The 19,176-nt window shown below is 41.3% G+C and overlaps 1 protein-coding gene across 2 annotated transcripts in view; it reads right to left on the bottom strand.

Moving 5' to 3' along the window:
- LOC147692459 (mitogen-activated protein kinase kinase kinase kinase 5-like) overlaps positions 1-19,176 on the bottom strand; it is a 742,536-nt gene that overhangs the window by 342,295 nt on the left and 381,065 nt on the right. For both annotated transcript variants that reach the window (XM_086938659.1, XM_086938658.1), the window contains exons 8-9: positions 18,200-18,272; positions 9,111-9,242 (exon numbers count right to left, since the gene is read on the bottom strand). In XM_086938659.1, coding sequence (XP_086794785.1) covers positions 9,111-9,242; positions 18,200-18,272 — 205 coding nt within the window. The remainder of the gene's footprint in view (positions 1-9,110; positions 9,243-18,199; positions 18,273-19,176) is intronic.

Genomic DNA, 19,176 nt, shown 5'->3' with positions numbered 1-19,176 from the left:
TCATGCAACGCAGTGCAGCAAGTTCCCCTGCTGTGCTGTGTTGCATGAATTAATAGTAAATGTGCCCCTCGGTTTCTAATCCTAAATAACCCTGAATTCCATCTGATTGTTGATAACTGTGTGGGGTCAGATTTACTGGGATAAAGTGGCTGCATTCAGCAAGAGGTGCATAGTGTTCTATGCCAAGAATCAGACAGAGTGGCACAAATTTACAGATAGGTATAGAAAGGGGGAACACATGGTTACACTGGATGGAAGCAAAGAGAAACAGGCAGTGTCAACATGAAAGTGCAGACATGCAGAGGCACATACACATAGAAGTATGCAGCAGAGACAAACTGGTTGCAAATATGAGCAAAGGGGCACAGGTCTGTCTGCAAAGAAAAGGGCACACTCAGAGAAAGGAACAATAAAAAGTCAAACTCAGGTATTACAAGAATAGTCTGTGCAATTGAGCATAAAGTCATGCAGATGAATACAAGACTATCCTTGGATTATGTAGTGGCTTAGTCTGTTACAAAATGTTAACATGAGAAGTATAATGACACCGTTGCCAAATTTAACTCGAACATGACAAATATGGGTGAATAAAATTGACAAATGATATCATTGATGAATCATAAACATCCTGCACATATATACTTTGTGCAATATCACTATAACAAACTATAATATTCATACTGAGGAATAACAAGGAGTTTACCAGGTTAGATGTATGCTAGAAGAGACAGTTACCTCTGTGTAGCACTGGAGAGTTAAGGCCCTATAGTAATCAGGGACACAGGTAAGCTGTGCAAATTCTTCTTTATTTAAACAACCTCATACTGCATGGTGAACCGGTATAAGCATAAGTAAGACATAGCATCATCTGACCACAACATTCAATACACCTACATAATGCCTAGAACATACCACCCATTCTAATTCTAAATTCTGCATTCATAATTACACTATGACAATACCAATACTACCCATCCGTTCCATTTAATAACCAAAACTACAGTCCATTATAACACAGTAGACAAGGAAAAATTACAACAATATGCTATACATAGATAGATACCCTATAATAAAAGTGCCCTAAACATTAAGGATAAATGATATACCATATGCCACAAACATAAACATAAACCTCTAAAATTCTAGTTTTTTTAAATATTTCTGCGAAATGTACTTGTCCTCATATTCTCTATATGACCACTCTGATTGTCATTGTTCACAGTATCATTTTCAAGACTACTCAACTCATTCTGCAGCTCACTCTAACCCTTCTCTCCTTTCACAAGACTGTCACTCTCTTCTTGCTTATCCTGATATGCAACTTATTCTTTTGCAATCTCTGATTCAAAATGTATCCACCAATATTTATCTCTCTACTCCCTTCCACTGTGATCACCTTTTCCCATACCATTTTCATTTTCATTGCACCTGCCCATTGCTAAGTGACTCATATGATAGATACTGCCATCATCCAACTCCACCGTATTGTTCATCACCTTCACAATTTGCTTGGGACTGCAGAATTTGCTTTTCCCCTTAGCAACTTTCTTAGCAGACAGACTTCACCCATTGACCAGCCACCAATTCTACATTATGTACACCATGCTTGGTATTGATATATACCTGATTATTCTCCTGGGCCACTAAAATACACCTTTTTAACTCTTCCGCAGCCCATGTTACTTTATTCCACCTTTTCATCCAAACAAGATTTTCCTTAGAATCTGGTACATGACCTCTCATTATTCCAAACTGACTTTCTCCTACAGTATCATGAACAGTCAGCCTATATGTCCATACCATCTTCCTTAACTCAATTTCCCAATCTTTCTTTCCTTGACTAGCTGGCTGCAATATACCCTTATTACCTCTATTCACTCTCTCCACAACCCTATTACGCAATGGATGATAGCCTGCTGCAAATGTATAGATAATACCAACAAACTCCAGGAAATTTTTAATTTTCTCAGACTTGAACTGAACACTATTGTATGTGAGCAAGGATGTCGTAAAACCCTATCTCAAAAATATATCCTCCAACATCTTGATTACAGCCCTGGTGTCCACTTTTTCAACATCTACTTCAAGCCATTCAGAAAGCCTATCCATCAACACTAAAATATATTTATACAAACTATCATTCACCATAACAGGTCCTATGATTCCCAGTGCAACATCCCCTCATGGTAGACTAGGACATCCTAGCGAACATAAAGAGGGATTGAGCATTTTCTGATATTTGTCAGTTCTCTCCTACGCCATGCAAATCTCACGAATCTCTCAGTTTCAGCATCTATTTTAGGCCGCCAATATAATGCTTTAATATTCCTTTTGGTATGTGTTATGACTCCATACTTCTAATGACTTAGTGACACAATTTTGCTTCTCATTTTACATGGCGGTATTACATTAATTTTTCCACTACAAACATGTCTTCCACTCCCAGCTCATCTCTGACTTCCCAATATACCTTCATCTGACTAATGAGCTCTGCCTTTGCAGAGTGTCTCCAAAATTCACAATTTTTTATTAAAAAACTTTCAAATATCGTCCTCATCATATGCCTTCATATAGTCCTCCTTTTGCATACCTTTGGTTTCATTGTTTGTAAAGATTCCTGCAACATACACATCATTGCAAGACTATCATCTACCTCCCCGAGAGACAGCAACAACATACTAAACCTCATAAAGAAAATCCTGTAGGCACATAGATAATTAATCTTGCAATCCATGCTGAAACTCTGGATAAGCCTTCAGTAGTTAACAGCTTTCTCAAAAGCTTATACTCTGATCTTACAATAAATTTCCTTCCCCACAAGAATTTGTGATAATGCTCCAGCGCCCATACACATGCTAAAGTTTCTCTTTCTATTACAGAGTACTTCTCGTCTGTGGGTGATAGGGATTGAGATGCAAAAGCTATAAGAACTTCACCACCATGATTGCATTTCTGGGTAAGCACACCCCCCAAACCTTTCCTACTAGCACCCGAGGTGACCAAAGTTTGTGTCAGAAAACAGATGCAACTCCAGCAATGTGTCATTTCGCATGAGCGAGCCATTCCTTACAGCTGTTTTGAAGTTGTAGAAGTGGTGCAGTGAAATCTCAAAGATTTCACTGCGCCACTTCTATGTGCCTTTTTACAGGGGAACGTCCACACTGCATACATTATACCTGATGCAGGTATAATGTAGACAGGACTTTACAAAGTGAACAATCTGCCTAGCTGCATCACTTTGTAAAAAGGGTGCAGTGTGATGCATTGATTACGCCACCGCTGCGTCACAGAAAAGTGGCGCAATGGCAGCGTAAGCCCTTCATAAATAAGGGACTTAATCTTTAAGAAGGATTTTTTAACATTGAACTGACCACTCATATCTGCTTTTGTTCTTTAACCACATGGCTGCTGCGGGGATTTTTGCCCTGTGCTGGAAAATCACTGATGCCATTTATTCATGACGAGCTCAGCTCGTCATCAGCACACGACACCCGTGGGTGATGACGAGCTGAGCTCGTCATCAGCAGCGAAAGGGTTAACAAAGCGCGAATCTCATGCACCTTCTCAGAAAATGTATAAACAAACTTAGAATAAAACTCTGCCAAACCTACAAATGAGCAAAGCTTTTCCCTGTTTTTTAGGTGACAGCACTGTATTGATGGCTTACACCAGTTTCTCCTTGGGTTTGATTCCTTTGTCTCTAATTTCATGCCCAAGACACGAACCTTTCCTCTCAGAAAATTTGCACTTGCTCATTTCAGCAGTTAACCCTTTTTTTCCGAGGATGTTCAACGCCTTTCTCAGGATTTCATCATGGCGCTGTCTGGTTTTTCCCATGATCAAAATATCACCTTGGAAAAATGTTACCTTCCGAACAATTGCATCCTGAGCCTTTGGAAACTGCGGCAAGGCCAAACAGCATGCGTTGAAATTGGTAGTAGCCAAACAGCATGCAAAACACAGTAAGGTGTTTAGTCCCAGGGTCCAAGTTTACCTAGTGATTTGTGACGGAAACATCCAATGTTGAGAACCATTTTGCTTCTTTGGTTAGGGACAACATTTCATCAATCTGTGACAAAGGAAATTGGTCCACAATCATGTTGCCATTAAGCGCCCTTAAATCAACTGACAAACATATCTTGCCGTTTGCACGTCTGGCTACTACCAATGAAGAAATCCATTCAGGCGCATCCACTGGTTCAGCAACGCAGGCTTCTATTAGTTTATCCAATTCCAATTTCACCTCTTCCCTGACAACGAATTACATATTGTGTGCCTTATGAATTTTTTGATAGCATCATGCTTTAGCCTGATTTGATACGCAAAACCCCTCAATTTACCAATTTTCCCACTGAACACTGATGGGAATTCTTCCAAAAATCACTTTCTGCTGTCTTCTCCCTCACAAGCCACTAGTACTTGTTCAGGACTGTTTGGATCTAAAATTATTTATATATATATATTTAATCTTTCCATCCCAGCATGGATGGAGTTGTACAATTTGCACAGAGCCTGTCTGTTTTTGAATATGAGCACCAACTGCCTCAGGCCAACTATACCAATTTTCTCTCCTGTATAGCTTTCAGAATTAACATCTGACTGTTCCAAATGGTCTCCAATTACTGCAATAAAATATTTCTGCTCAAACTTTCAACAATAATTGTGTACTTTGATCCAGAATCATCAGCCACTTGTAGCGATATACTATCAAATGAGACCCAACAAAGGGGTTTGTTATCCCAATCACCTGAAATTATCAGAACCACCGTCTTTTTGTAATCCAATTTGGAATTAGCATCATTCACATTCCCATCTGATGTACAATCTTCCGCATAACTCTCCTTCACACATGCTACTTTACTATTGTATTTCTTTTTCTCTTTATGCTTGCACACTCTTGCGAAATGTTGCACTAAACCACACTCCATGCATTTGGCTGATTTCGCTGGCCACTTATCGAATCTAGCAGAATGTGCACTGCAACCACAACCTTAGCATGCATAATTAATGTTCATTGTAAGAGCAGAACAATCGTTTTTCCATTTGTCCTTGTCCTTCTTCGAGTTGTGCTGTCCTGGATTTCATGTGTTTTTATTTCTACCATCCGTTATTTTATTAACTGTGTCACCCCCATCTTTTTTGTCGTGCACTAGGGTAACCTTTGCACATCTTTCAGATAGTTCATCCTTTTTCACAATTGCTATTATGTTCTTAGAGCTAGATTCCCCTTCAACCCACAGCCTATCCTGAATGGATTTGTTTTTTGCGTTCATGACAATTGAAACCTTTATGGCACCATCCATTTTTGAAATGCTTATGGGTGCTCATGTGCGCCAATGCTTATTGATATTTATGGAGCCGAGTTATTACAAAAAAACTAAATTTAAGGTTCTTCTCTCTGCTTTTTTGGTTTGGAGACAAATTAATAAAGCTTTACGGATAACCTCAAAATATAATTTTTATACACCTATCTGTTGCAATATTTCATTATCTGGTATTTCTCAAGATATCCCCACGCATCGACTCCGTCTGGGACAGATTCATTCAATTGGGCAACTGTACCAAAATGGGGTTCTAATGTCCTTTTCCGAACTTCAAGATATATTTGGCCTCTCCAGAAACAAATTTTTTAAATATTTACAAATTCGTAGTTTTCTGGAGAAAAAAAAATCTCTTATACAGTGACGCAATGGAGACTAATGATGTTTTGGAGAGCGGTAGGAGGGATAGTCGCATTGGTACAATCTATCAACTAATGGTTAACAGGTTGCATGATGACCTCGATCAACAAGCCCAGAAATGGGAAAGGAAACTGTGTATAGAAGGGATAGATCTGGCAAGGGCGTTCGAGATTAGCAATAAAACATTAATTAACAGCTCTCTCAAAAGTCAACATTACATGGCGTCTTTAGATCTTTACTATACACCTGCAAAACTGGCTAAATGGAAAGCTACGAAAGGCATCAATTGTAGTCGTTGCGGAACTTTAGCAGCAGACTCATGTCATATGTTTTTTAGCTGTTCTAAACTAATTGTATATATAAATAGGATAGAAAAGTTTTTGACTAATTTGCTTAATACTAATATCAAATTATGTCCATCTGTGATTATTTTTGGCTTATATTTTCCATCCGAGAGCTTATCTGCTGATCAAGAACATTTTCTTTTTATTGGAATGTCCATTTACCGTTTCTGTATTACCTCAAGATGGCTAGACGTTGATCCACCATCATTTGAGCAATGGTTGGCAAAGCTGTTAAATGTTTATAGAATGGATAAAGCAGTGTACAAATTGAAAGGACAGAGAAAGAAGATATTTGCTAGGAAACTATGGTCTCCTATTGATAATTGGATTTAATTCAATAACGACCACATCTGTAAAAAGAGATACTTTATGTTTTATATGTCTTATCGGTTTATCTTCTCTTCCTTTTCATTTATTTCTTACTTAGTTTTGTTATTAATGTATTAGCAATTATGCGAATGATTGTCATTGTCTAAAATGCTTTTTCTCATCCTTGTATTTTGTATGCCTCTGCCATTGAAAATAAAAAAAATTTTTTTTAAAAAAACATGACAATTTGACCCCTCACCAACGGGGAACATCCTTTACGACACGGATGTTACCCCGCAGTACCGTTACAACGCGTATTTTAGAACGCAAAAGGACAAGGAATAGTAGATTTACTATTCCAACACCTTCCCTACTGTACGTAGGCTGGTGTTGGAATAGTAAATTAAACTATTCCTAAGTCATCACCCCTACAGCCCAAGTCGTGGTAACGACTTGCGTTGCAAAATACGCGTTGTAACGGTACGCGTGGTAATACCACGCATCGAAACAACGTACATCCCTCACCAACTCATCATGCAGGTTCCCAAACCTACACGTAATCGCAAGTTTTTTTAGAAGAGGGTTCATAATCCTCAATAGATTCATGCTTTTCTTATCTCCTCTGGAAAAAAAACATGCCTCATTACAGCTACACAAACTGTGGGGAAGAATGCTAATCTAAGTCCAACAGCGCCAAGTTAAACACATTTAATTCCCCAGAGCTACCTTCTCAATTTTATAGTTGGTTATATGTTTGAAAACCTTCACGACTTAGACAGTACATTTAAATAATTTTTTCCTCTCGGAAAAAAAGTTCCACTGCAGTCTTTTAAATTGGCTATGTAGTTAAGGAAGTACTCTTTCCACTCATTCCATTGTATGGCATGCTCACCAGGAGATGGTAGAAATTCCTTGGGAGAGCTTAAGTGCGAAGCTGAACTTGCAACTGGGGGGCTTCAGTTGTAGACATACTATCACTATATTTCAATTACCAATTAATAGCATTACAACCCCAAAAAATCATGTATGGCCAAATTCAAACAGTCTTTATGATAACAACACAGCACTTGCTTGTTTACATAGAATGTTCCCTTGTGCCACGTTTGAAGTAGCTGCAGATGTGCCACAATATTTAATTAGCTAAATTGAGTGCAGATCACCGTAATCTAGAGACTGAATATAGGCGGAATAAATAGTAGTTGCTGATAAAATGGCACAATAATGAATTAAATGGTATACGGATCACCGCAATCCACAGACTGTGAAAAATAGGTGCCAGAAATAGTTAATGAGTGAAATAGTGTGCTGATCACCGCGATTGGCTGTATAAATTTACCTGGTGATGCCAACTTCAGTTAACTGGTTTGAGAATCACCATGATCCGCCATGTGAGATGTGCCTCTGGTTGCCATGCTGGGACATCCAGGAATGGAAGCAGATTGACACATAGAGCATTGTCACATAGAGCGAAGGCAAGTTACAATGCTTGCACACACCCTCGCGTGCTGGTAACGAAGCACGAGGCACAGCACGTGGAGCCACCAACTTTTGACTGAGCCCGCTTCACTTTTTTCTCCAGTTGAGCCCAAATACTCCTGATTGCAGCCACAACAGTTTGGTTAAGGACTTGTGTTGCCTCTGCAACACAAGTCCTTGATAAATCTTGCCCCGAGTTTTTAAGCAGGTATCATATACGTTCTGTGTGTTTGCCATTTGGTGAATACTTGCTCCCTGCCCTTAATTCTAACATACATAGAAAAACACAGAGGAGTGCATGAACACACTAACTACATAAAACCTAGGGCCTAAGAACAGAGGCAAGCATCCATAAGTGGACACAGATTTAAACACCAGTGTAGGAGGTAAAGGAAAAAAATGTGCCCAGGTTCGCCACGTGGGGAGGGCAAAAAGGACTCTTTGCCCCTTGCCCGCACTCTTTGGGGGCGCTGCATTCCTGTTATATATACATGTACATAATAGTTAACAAAACGTTTTCCTTCATGAGACAGGTAATGCAGAGCACCACTAAGTGGCACCAAATATTGGGCCCGATTCACAGAACTCACTTAAGACAAAATCCTAAACTTACTACTTTTTGTATTCACAGAAGTTAGGATTTTGTCTTAAATTTGTCTTAAGACAGACTTAAGACAGACTTAGGACAAAATCTTAACTTAAGTCTGTCTTAAGTCTGTCTTAAGACAAACTTAAGACAAAATCCTAACTTCTGTGAATACCAAAAGTAGTAAGTTTAGGATTTTGTTTTAAGTGAGTTCTGTGAATCGGGCCCACTGTGTTTTCAATTTTCCCAGCGTACTTGTTTTCTTAATTACAAGCTGCAGCTTAGATGGGAAGGCAAAAAGTGTCTCACAAAAGTTTTGGGCCTAGGACCATTATAAACTGAATGTTCATAGAGTGTTAATGGCTTGCCACCATTTTATACAAACACATGCAAGTTTTCTAGTGTTTTCAATTTTCCCAGCGTACTTGTTTTCATAATCACGAGCTGAAATGTAGATGGGAAGCCAAAAAGTGCCTCAACATTTTTTTTTTACCTCTTAAAGCTTCTGACATGGCATGCCTAAAGTATATATTCCCAGCCATCATTTTGCATTGGAAAAAAAACAAGTGTTGTACTATATCTATCGAATTTCAATTTACCTAAACCCCTTAGGTCACTGGTTGGACCGCCAAATACATTAGAGTGCCCAAAGACAGAGAAAAAAGACGATAAAAAGACAACCAGGCAGAAGAAGTGGCAAACAAGAAAAATTACCTGAGAGGGTGCAGGTCAAACAATGGTGGCTGCAGTTCTGCGAGTTCTATGGCTGTGATACCAACTGACCAAATGTCGCACAGTTCATTGTACCCTCCCTTCATCTCCACAGCAGCTACTTCCGGAGCCATCCTGGGGTAGGGTGAAAAGGTTAAAAATTGAGTCTTTTTTTGACACAGTATACATGCCTGCACCTAAACCACAACAAACCACACACACTTTTAAAAAAATAGACATATATGTATAAACGTAAACAGTCAGACAAAAACACTAATTTTATTACAGTCATGCACGCACAAATTGGGTACTATTCAGACATAGGTAAAGATACACACCCTTACGCACACAACATGACATACCCATTATACACGAGGACCGATCATTGACCGCGACTGAGTGTATATTTACTATTTTATGTCCACCTGTGGCTTGATAATGCAGTACCTTATACAGCAGATCAATGCAAATATAACTGTGTTTTTAGGGCCGTGTTTATGACCCTGTTTGAATCGCTCTAGCACCACGCAACATGGTGCAAGAGAGACGCAAACCTTAAATCAGATTTCTGAATCCATGGAAAACCTGCGTGGCTTTGAGTGGCTCTAAAAATGTTAAGTACTGCAACACAGTGCACATCGCTGCATTTCGCTACTCTGCCCTGGGTAGGCTTCCCATGAGTTTGGCGTGTGTGTTCCCATGCAACTCCCATGGTTTTTGATGCGTTCCCTGATTTACAACAACTTTTTAACCTGGGAATGTGCTAAAAAGATACGCCTCCCTAGGAGAGGCGTAAAGAGGAGAAATGTCTTTATTTCCTCTTGTTACGTACTTTCTCTATTTGTGCTGCTTTCTCCAGCACACATAGAAAGAGGAAAATGCCTCTCAGGATTGTTTTTGTAGAGGAAGGTGTCCCTTCTGGCACAAACAAATTCCTCCATGCAATGCAGGCAACCTTCAAGCATGGTGCAAAGGTGCCTGCGTTGGCACTAGGTGGTCCAATGTGCACCAGGGAAGGGGGAAAAGTTAGGAATGTGCTGTATTCCAACCCTTTCCGAGAGACGCAATGCAGCATAGCAGTGCAGAGTGCAAGGATTTAGATGGCTCAAGGTAAAATAGACCTTTTCCCACTAGAGCTTTTACATACACCAAAAAGACAACATTTGGGCCCTCTAGCAGTAATTGCCTTATATAATGGCCAAAATGCAATGGGTGTCTTCTGTCTTTGATGTGATTCTTAGGTCATCAAAATTGGAATTAACATGTCATTTCTTTCTAGGCTTTCATGTGAGAAGGTTTCAACTACTTGAAAACACAGATCGGAGACACTTTATCATACTTCTTCAACTCTGAGGTTTTTGATGAAGCAGTTGATACAGTTAGATAGCACAAAAAGTGATGGGTGGAATACTTGAATTGGTAATTACTCTGGGCCACATATGAATGCCTCATTTAATCCTATACCTGCTAATATAAGCAGGGACTAACTGCATCCAAATCAGTCCTCACATAAGATAGTCTTCACCACACTGCCAGGTCTAGTCCTTGTGTACAAGACCAGCATAATCATATTTATTCTAATCCCGTCCTAATGACATTGGCAAAAGTGTATATATTTGGGAGGTCAAGTGCATTATTCTTGCTCCAGATGTATCACATTGGAGAAAGTTTACATATTTGGAGTAGTTAGATTTACTGTTCTAACTACACACTTTGGGGAAAGTGTACAGATTGGGGCATGGGGGAGGGGCTAGGCAGATTTCCTATTCTACCCTGGATGAAAGTGTATTTATTTGGAGTGGGAGTGGGTTACATTTACTCTCCCTAACTCCTGCACACAAACATTGCAAACAGTGAATATATTTGATGAATTATTCTCACTGGAGTCCTACTAACATAGAGGGAAAGTATATATATATATATATATATATATATATATATATACATATATATATATATATATATATATATATATATATATATATATATATATATATATATATATATATATATATATATTTGGATGGAGGGTAGATTTACTATTCGTAATCCAAAACGACTAACCTTCCGGTGTTAAATTCACCATTCTCAATCCAATCGTGTAAACACTGGAAAGAGTGTATTTATCTGGAGTGGAAAAAGTTTAATATTGGGGAAAATGCATATATTTTGGGAGCTGAGGAGGAGGGTGATCAGATTTGCTTTTCTTACTTTATCTGTGCTAACAATGTGGAAAGTGAATAGACTGGGATAGGGTTCATGTTAACTTTTCTAAATCTTCAACATTAGGAAAGTGCATGTAGGTAGGGAATCTGATTTAATATTCCATCTCTAGTGCCAGAAAGATTTGAGAAAGTTTATTTTTCATGGGGTAGGCAGAGCAAATAACGATTCAATCTAAAACTTATCCGGATAACAGAGAGAAAAGACAAAAGTACAGATATTTGGAGAGAGAGGGGGTTCAGTCACTGTCAGCAAAAGTTTGTATGATTTAAAACATATTGCGTACACTTGATCAAATACACTAACTAAAATCCTAATTTCTCATAATTATGTAAAGCAAAATCAAGATATTGAAATGCATATTTTAATAATTATTTATGTATATTTTTGATTATTATTTATTCTTTAAAGAAATAATATGTCTGATATCCACTTTTTCATTCCGAAAACTCTAAAAGAATTGAAACCAAAAAAGTCAAATTGAAATCCGATTTTTATTTGTAATTAAATGAGAACTATTTTTTGTTTATAAAAGATACATTACCCTAAACCCTTAACTGCAATTATATGTATATTTAAACATCACCACAAAAGCAATATTTATAATTAAACATCATCACAAAAACAATACTAATTTTAAAATAAATAAACATAAATTAAATTCCCAAATAAGTATATCAATTTGTTCTAATTGTTTTCCCTAAAAATAATAAAATCGCCACCCATCCACTAACAACTGTGAAACCAGTTTACTTTTTTTTTTAGCTTTATTAAATGAAATTGAAGGAGCCCCAGCTTTTCATCAAATGTATACATTCTTCAAACTATTAAAGAGAAAAACCCTTTAAATTAATACATTATTGTAAAATACTTACTTGCATATTAAATTGCATACCATCAAAATAAAGCACCCAATTTCCCAATAAACCTCACAACTGTAAAAATGAAATCTTGTAAAAATAGTCAATATAAAATAATAATTTAAATACCACCCACCCAATACCCAATTCATCCAATCCAAAAATAAAAATATGAAGAAAAAAATCAAATTAAATAACATACGTTTTACATAAATGTATATACCAAAAGTACTAGAAAATATTCAAATACCATAATATATAAGTGTTGGAGAATGAGGCAATATCTGTGAAGCCTGCACAAATAAAATGACTACATTTGTCCTTTACTGAGACCCAAAAACCCAATGTTAGCGCCTGATTCACAGAGTGTAGCGTTGCAGAGCAGTCTGAGGCTTACTCAAGGGCGGTGGTATGGGCTAGTAATTGCCATTACAGGTGCGCAGCAATAACACTCAATAACTGATTGTCCAGTCTGTACTTTGCTTTATAAAAGTAAGAGTACATTTATTAAACACACACACTACTCAATCCAATGCACCAATTTACAAATATACTTAAGCTGTTGGAATTACTTTGTGACATTGTGTAACATCTCCACCCCGTCCTCCTGGGGGTGGGGTCTAGTACCACCACTCCCAGGTATGCACATCATCTTGCCCCCAAATGCAGTTAGTTGAACCTAACCTGGAGAGAGGGCCCTGCGAATTGGTATCATTCCAGTGGCGATCCACCCCGTTACCTCAACAGGCATTAAAAATAGGTACACCTGCCCTGGTGACACACAACCCTGACAGAGCATTTCCTACTGACCATGAAGTATACATCTCTACATCCTAAGGGCTAACAGTCTGGGTTATTCACCTAAGCACAGCAGTAAGAGCACATGTTTAGCATCACCTTAGAATGACAGTACTCATCACATTTGTTGGACATTAGAATGCGTTGCAATTACAGCCCCCAAAGGCATCACAGATGAAATCACAGGTTTAAGCATATACAGCCAGACACCCTAGCAGGAATGTCTGGCAACATAACCCCACTTTGATTATGACATCACACAGGTACTTCACATTACACATGTGAACTTCAGTCCCTTTAGAAGAAATAACATTAGTAAATGCACTAAGGGTGCAATTACACCTCTTCACCTCCAGGGGATGCCATTCTCTAGAAATCTCCACCTCAGTCCTTCATCCCTTGGTGCACTTCTCAATCCTCCTCCAGCTGTAGAACAAAAGTTTCAGCCCAAGAGGAGTTAAAATGCCAGCTGAGCCTTTGAGGGTTTATTATTGTCAAGTCCCCATGAGACTTAGGGCCATATGTAGGTAATCTCAATTTACCTATTCTTAAATACCGAATTTTACCGATTCTGTATTTAAGAATAGGTAAATGGGATGTAGATAATTATTCGGTAAATTTTACTGACTCAGCAGGATTCGGTAATAAGAATCGGTATTTACCGATTCCGTAATTCCCATTCATTTCTATGGGTGAATGGAAAGCCTTTCAGTATTACCGGTAACAGGGGGAACATTTTCAAGGGTGGCAGGGTGTCACATTGACACCCTATTGCACCCCTGAATAGTGCATGGGTGCACATGTGGCACACATACATGCCCTAAGGGCATGTATGTCTGCCACATCTCACTGTTGTAAAAGCAAAATAATTGCTTTTTCAAAGGTTTTTGATATTTACCACAAACTTGTAGTTGGTGGTAAATAACAAATCCTTAACTCAGGAATGCACTAACTTCAGTGCTCCCTACATTACGGATTTGGTAATTTACCGAATCGGTTTGTTAAGAATTCGGTAATTTACCGATTCCTTAAATTACTGATTCGGTAAAATACAGAATCCAGGAATCATGCCACCTACATCTCAAAAGCCAAATACCGGTCGGTAACGGACGAAATCCGGTAATTTCGCCCGTTACCGACCGGTATTGGGCGACCTACATCTGGCCCTTAGAGCGGGACTTCCATTTTTCATGCTGGGGGAGACTGCATTTCTCCTGCAGCTCCCCCTGCATCTTGTCACACACTTGGGGGTGACCCTGTTGTCCTGGGGGCACCACAAGCAGAGAAAAAGGCTTCTCCCCTGAAGGCCGGTCCAGGCCTGCAAGGCATTATGGGGCAATTCTGTAATTTCCCTGCATATTATAGTAGCGGCTCCCCCCCGCTGCTTCGGGGAGAGCCGCAATCATGCTGCTGCATCTTCCGCCCTTGATGGGGACCCGGTCCAGGTAAGGAACAGCGGCTCGGGGAGCTGGTCTGGCTGAACCTTGGGGGAGTGAAACAGCACTCCCCCTCCCCCACGGGACACAGCCGGACCCGGAGTTGGGATCCCTTGCCCCTCCCATAGGATTCTTCACAGGGAGTGTGATATCGCTCCTCAGCTTTGGCAACAGTCTTCGAGGCCCAGAGTTGTGCTCCTGGGCCCCCAGGCGCAGTCTTCATGGGGGAATGCGATGGCACCCCCCCGACTTCAGCCTTCACGCCGGGGGCCAGGGTAGGCTCGTGGCACCCGTTTGCCGGGATTCACAGGGAGCTCCACAGCTTAACTTCTGGGCCCGGGGATGGGGTCGTGGGCCCCTGGAGTCCTCTTTGTGGGGGCGCAATGGTGCTCCCCGCCTCCTCCTTTTTGCGGGGGCGTGACGGTGCTCCCCGCCCCCTCCTCTGCACACAGGGCCCGGAGTTGGGATTCCAGGCTCCTCCCTGCTGCACACCTTCACAGGGAGCGCAATGAACAGTGTGGGCTCCTGGCACCCCATGGGCGTACCTTCATGGGGTGCGTGATGGCACACCTCGACTGCACTTCTTTGGGGGGCAGCCCCTGGGACCTGACCCACCTGGGCGGCACTCTCTGAACCGCCGGCGGAGCCCCACGCGATTTGTCATCGGTTGGCCACAGGTCAAAGGTCGCCTACCTTCTGAGGGGCATATCCCAGCCCCAAGGGGTCCGATCTTCCTGCTTTTGGCCTTTTCTTGTTCCTGGTGGTGCTCCACAGCCACTGGGAGCACTCTCCTTCTCCCTCCTGGTCACACGGAGGGTGGATTCAGCAGGAAGCTTTCTTCAGTGGCTCCCTGCGCCAGCTTTTCGCCTGGCTTGCCTCCTGGGCCTCTCTTCTCCCTGTGCAGAGGCCACTGCTTCTGCACACTGGTCCTGGACTCTTCTCCTGGCACTGTTCAGTGTTCTGGGGCATTCAGGGGGTTTCTCCTTCCAACTGCCCATTGCGCCAGGTTCCAGCACAATCTGCCTTAGCAGACCACACCCCAGAGGGAACTCATCTTCCTGTGCGAGTTCTTTTTAAAGATTTGGGGAGGGGGCTGGCAGGAAGTCTCTGTTTGCCCTATCACACAGCAACACATCACTTCTCTGCCCCTGCTCCCTCCTTCCTGCCCAGGTCTCTGGGCTGGTTCAAGATGGCGTTGTCCAGGGTCTCCTGCCACATGGTCTCTGAAAGCCCCTTCCCCCCAGGGCTGCCTTCTATCTTGTGCAGCCTGGTGCCTGGCACCCAGTGACAGCTGTTGATGGATAAGCCTGTAGCTCCAACCAATCGTCTCTTTCCTTGGAGAGGAGGCCTTACCTCTTGGAAGAAAGGTCAGCAATCCAGCCTGCTGAGGTCAGCCCCCAGCCAGGCCATGGTTATGGCTGACTTAGAGAAATATGACATTTCTAGATGACCCAAAAGCAGTACAAATATGACTTTGGATTATGCAGAATACTTCTTCTCACACCCGTTACAGTGGACTTTAGTGCGTGTCTGGAATCTGTAGGCCTTAGGAAAGTTAATCTAGCCCATAGGCTCCACATCCCCATAGAGGAATAATGAAGTAAAAACACAGTAAAACAAACTAACTTTCCCTGGCATGTATCTTTCCAGTGTATAAAGCCTATTCCATGTCACCACCCAATTCTGCATAAGTCCTGCCTCTCCATTAACCTTGTATCTGCTTCTGGGGTGCGCATGTCAGGAATCTCCCCTGCGCAGCCCGTACATGTGTGCACACACATGTCTGCATGTGACCAGCCCGGTACCCCTTACTCCAGCTGCCAGGGGGACACCAGTAAAACCACATGCAGTCTCTTTCATCATGAGTTCACTTTGGGTAAGTCCCAACTTATGAGGCTCTTCCACAGTAAAAGCTCAACAATTAGGCGCTCAAAAAAAAGGAAAATCCGGGCGGCCCATAGTGCCAGAAGCACCTTCTAACAATAAGCATGATCTTAGATACTGTAATATTTTAGTATACTATATTTAAAACATTGATATTATTAAAAAAACATTAATCAAGGATTGACAAAGCCTATACCTGAAGGCCCTTGAAAGGTATGCTTTGCCAGTGTTTGCTGGCACTGGCATGTGGATGCATACATTAAAATGCATGCATGTGCATAGGCGCACATCCTAGAATGGGTTTTGTGTTAAAAAAGGAAACCTATTCCAAGGTAGCCACCAATGTGCATGCATGCATTGTGACGCATGCACACGTGTGCACCTGTGTCATGTCATATGTGACCATTTCAAATTACCATTCTAACATGGGGTAAGGTCACATCAGAATGGTGAAATAAAATATTATAGAAAATACAGCAAAAGGGCAAACAAGTTCCTCAGTAACATGCCCAGTGGGATTGGAAGGAGGATAAATAGTGGGTTGAGGAGCATCATAGATCAGGGGGAAAGAGCATGCTAGTGTGCTAATACAGAGGACATGCGGAGATAACAGGGAAACAGATGCACTCCCAAAAACAAATAATGAAATGACCTCCTCAGGTATGCCATTTAATTCAACTCATTCAATCATAATACAGGGCCTGATTATGATGCCGGTCGGACAGCGTGGGGGAAGCAGGACTGCCAGACTTGTAGTCAGCGATTCCGCTGTCCGTATTACAATGCGATCGGCTTTAAAGCTGTCACAATGTGTAGACTTTGTATTGCAGCATGTGCTTCGGGCTGCAGCACAAAATCTTACACATCTGACATATCCCTGCACTATGTGGCAGGCACACATGGTGCAAGGATATGTTGGCGGGCACCATAGGTGCCCCCAGGGTACATATAGGAGGGCAGAGGGGAAGAGGGACCAGCTATGGGCCCCTTAGTCACTTACCACCTGCCATTTCCTGGTGGGTTAACCACCATGAAATGGCGGCGGAAAGGGACATTGTAATCCCTATGGTGGTGCCTGAGGTCGGTCTCTCTGCCCACCCTCCATCTGCCTACCATCCTAATGTGGTGGGTGGTCCTGCAGGGTCCGATGGGGGTGAGACCTCCACCGACGGCCTGTCGGTGGCGGTCCACTACCATCGTAATGGGGCCCCTGGTCTGAGATCTCCACAGAGAAAAGATAGGAGTGGCAGATGTGTCCACACGTACGTTAGTGAGTTCTAGTACATAAGTAGTACTACTGCAGTACCATTTTATATACTAGAAATGGCAGTTTCTGAATCAGGCCCATACGTTTGTTGCAAGCAGAAGAAAGCATTTAAATCCAAGTAAGCAGATCAATTACTCTGTTTTTCGTAATGTGATGGCCCAGAAATAGCCCTAAACATCTGCGGTTTTGAAAGTATAACTGGCAAGTTTCTTATTTAAAGAAGTGTGCCATTTCTACGATCAGAGTGTGATTTTGTGTATGATTTGCGTGCGGAGACTAGGGAAAATGAAAACATGTATAGAGACAAGGAAGGTGTTCAGATACAGAGAAGCAGTGCTTGCAGGTACATGTACCCAGAAAGACACATCAAGAAGTCTGTAGGCACAGATACATGGAGATACACACATGTGCATATAAAGACACAAGAAGAAATAGAGGTGCGTGAACACACACACACACATCCACCCACACACATGTGCACACCCACATGCACATCCGGCTCTCTCTTTCTCTCACTTTAACTCTCTCTGTTGTTGCTCTCTATGGACACATGCCTTTATTTATCGGCACATAAGCATGCTAGCATAACGCCATGCCCACTCCCACTTTTTATGTCTGATTTACCAATATGGCGTCCCGATGAAAGACATTCTCCTGGCTAAGGTTGCAGTAATTTGCGCAGAGATTCCGAAATCAGCTGGTAGAAAGGATGAAAACATATGTATTGTTAAAAGACATTCAATAGTCTTCAGTAAAACAGTGAAGTTCAAAATAGTTTTTTCGGATTGTATTAAAAAACAAAACAACATAAAAACATTCTTCACCACAGCAAGCTGAATCGGTGGAAGCACTGTAGGCACAGAGATCAGACACAGGAAATTGTGATATCTAATGATAGTGTGCAGCCCTTCAAGCAATGATCTAGCCCCCAGATAAATGAGCTCCTACATGTTAACTATACCACACAAACGTTAGACACAGAGAAGACCTCATGAATTAAAAGCATTGCACATGCTCAAATGAATCGTCATGTTAACCATGAGCTCTGACCTACGACATACTACGTAGTTCAGTCAAGAATATGGCTACTTTGTCAGAAACCATCCAGGGTTTGACTTTGGACAGAAAACAAGACCAGGCAATAAAATAAAAGTGGCCCTATTAGTGAATTAGATACCTTAAAAATTGGCCCATGTCTGCAAATTCGGGCAGTTCTGAACTTGCAAAGAATCGCTGTATAAGAGTTTTGCAAGATATGGGAAACTGCATGGATTTGAGCTTGCTGCTGGCAATGTCTGTTTCATTATCAGGGAAATCAACAGTAACAAACCGCCCAGAAGACCCTAAAAAAGGACCACGAACAGGCAAAAAACTGGCCCACAAACTGACCTGTGAGGCTAGCCCATTGGGCACTGCCTGTTTGCCCTTTAGACCTATCTGACTTTGACATTTTCTTCAGCAGCCCTCAGCTTTTAGCGCTATCTACCTGTCTGTATCAAGCCGATTTTTCCTTGCAAAGAGTTAATGGAAAACAATTTACAAAAAAGATATCTTCACTAGTGATGATTTCACAGGCATAGTGAGCCCTTGGAAGGACCTAA

The sequence above is a fragment of the Lissotriton vulgaris genome, chromosome 9, assembly GCF_964263255.1.
Source record: "Lissotriton vulgaris chromosome 9, aLisVul1.2, whole genome shotgun sequence".
Lineage (NCBI taxonomy): Eukaryota > Metazoa > Chordata > Amphibia > Caudata > Salamandridae > Lissotriton > Lissotriton vulgaris.
The sequence above is the reverse complement of the archived record's forward strand: the minus strand, read 5'-3'. Positions and strand labels throughout refer to the sequence as shown.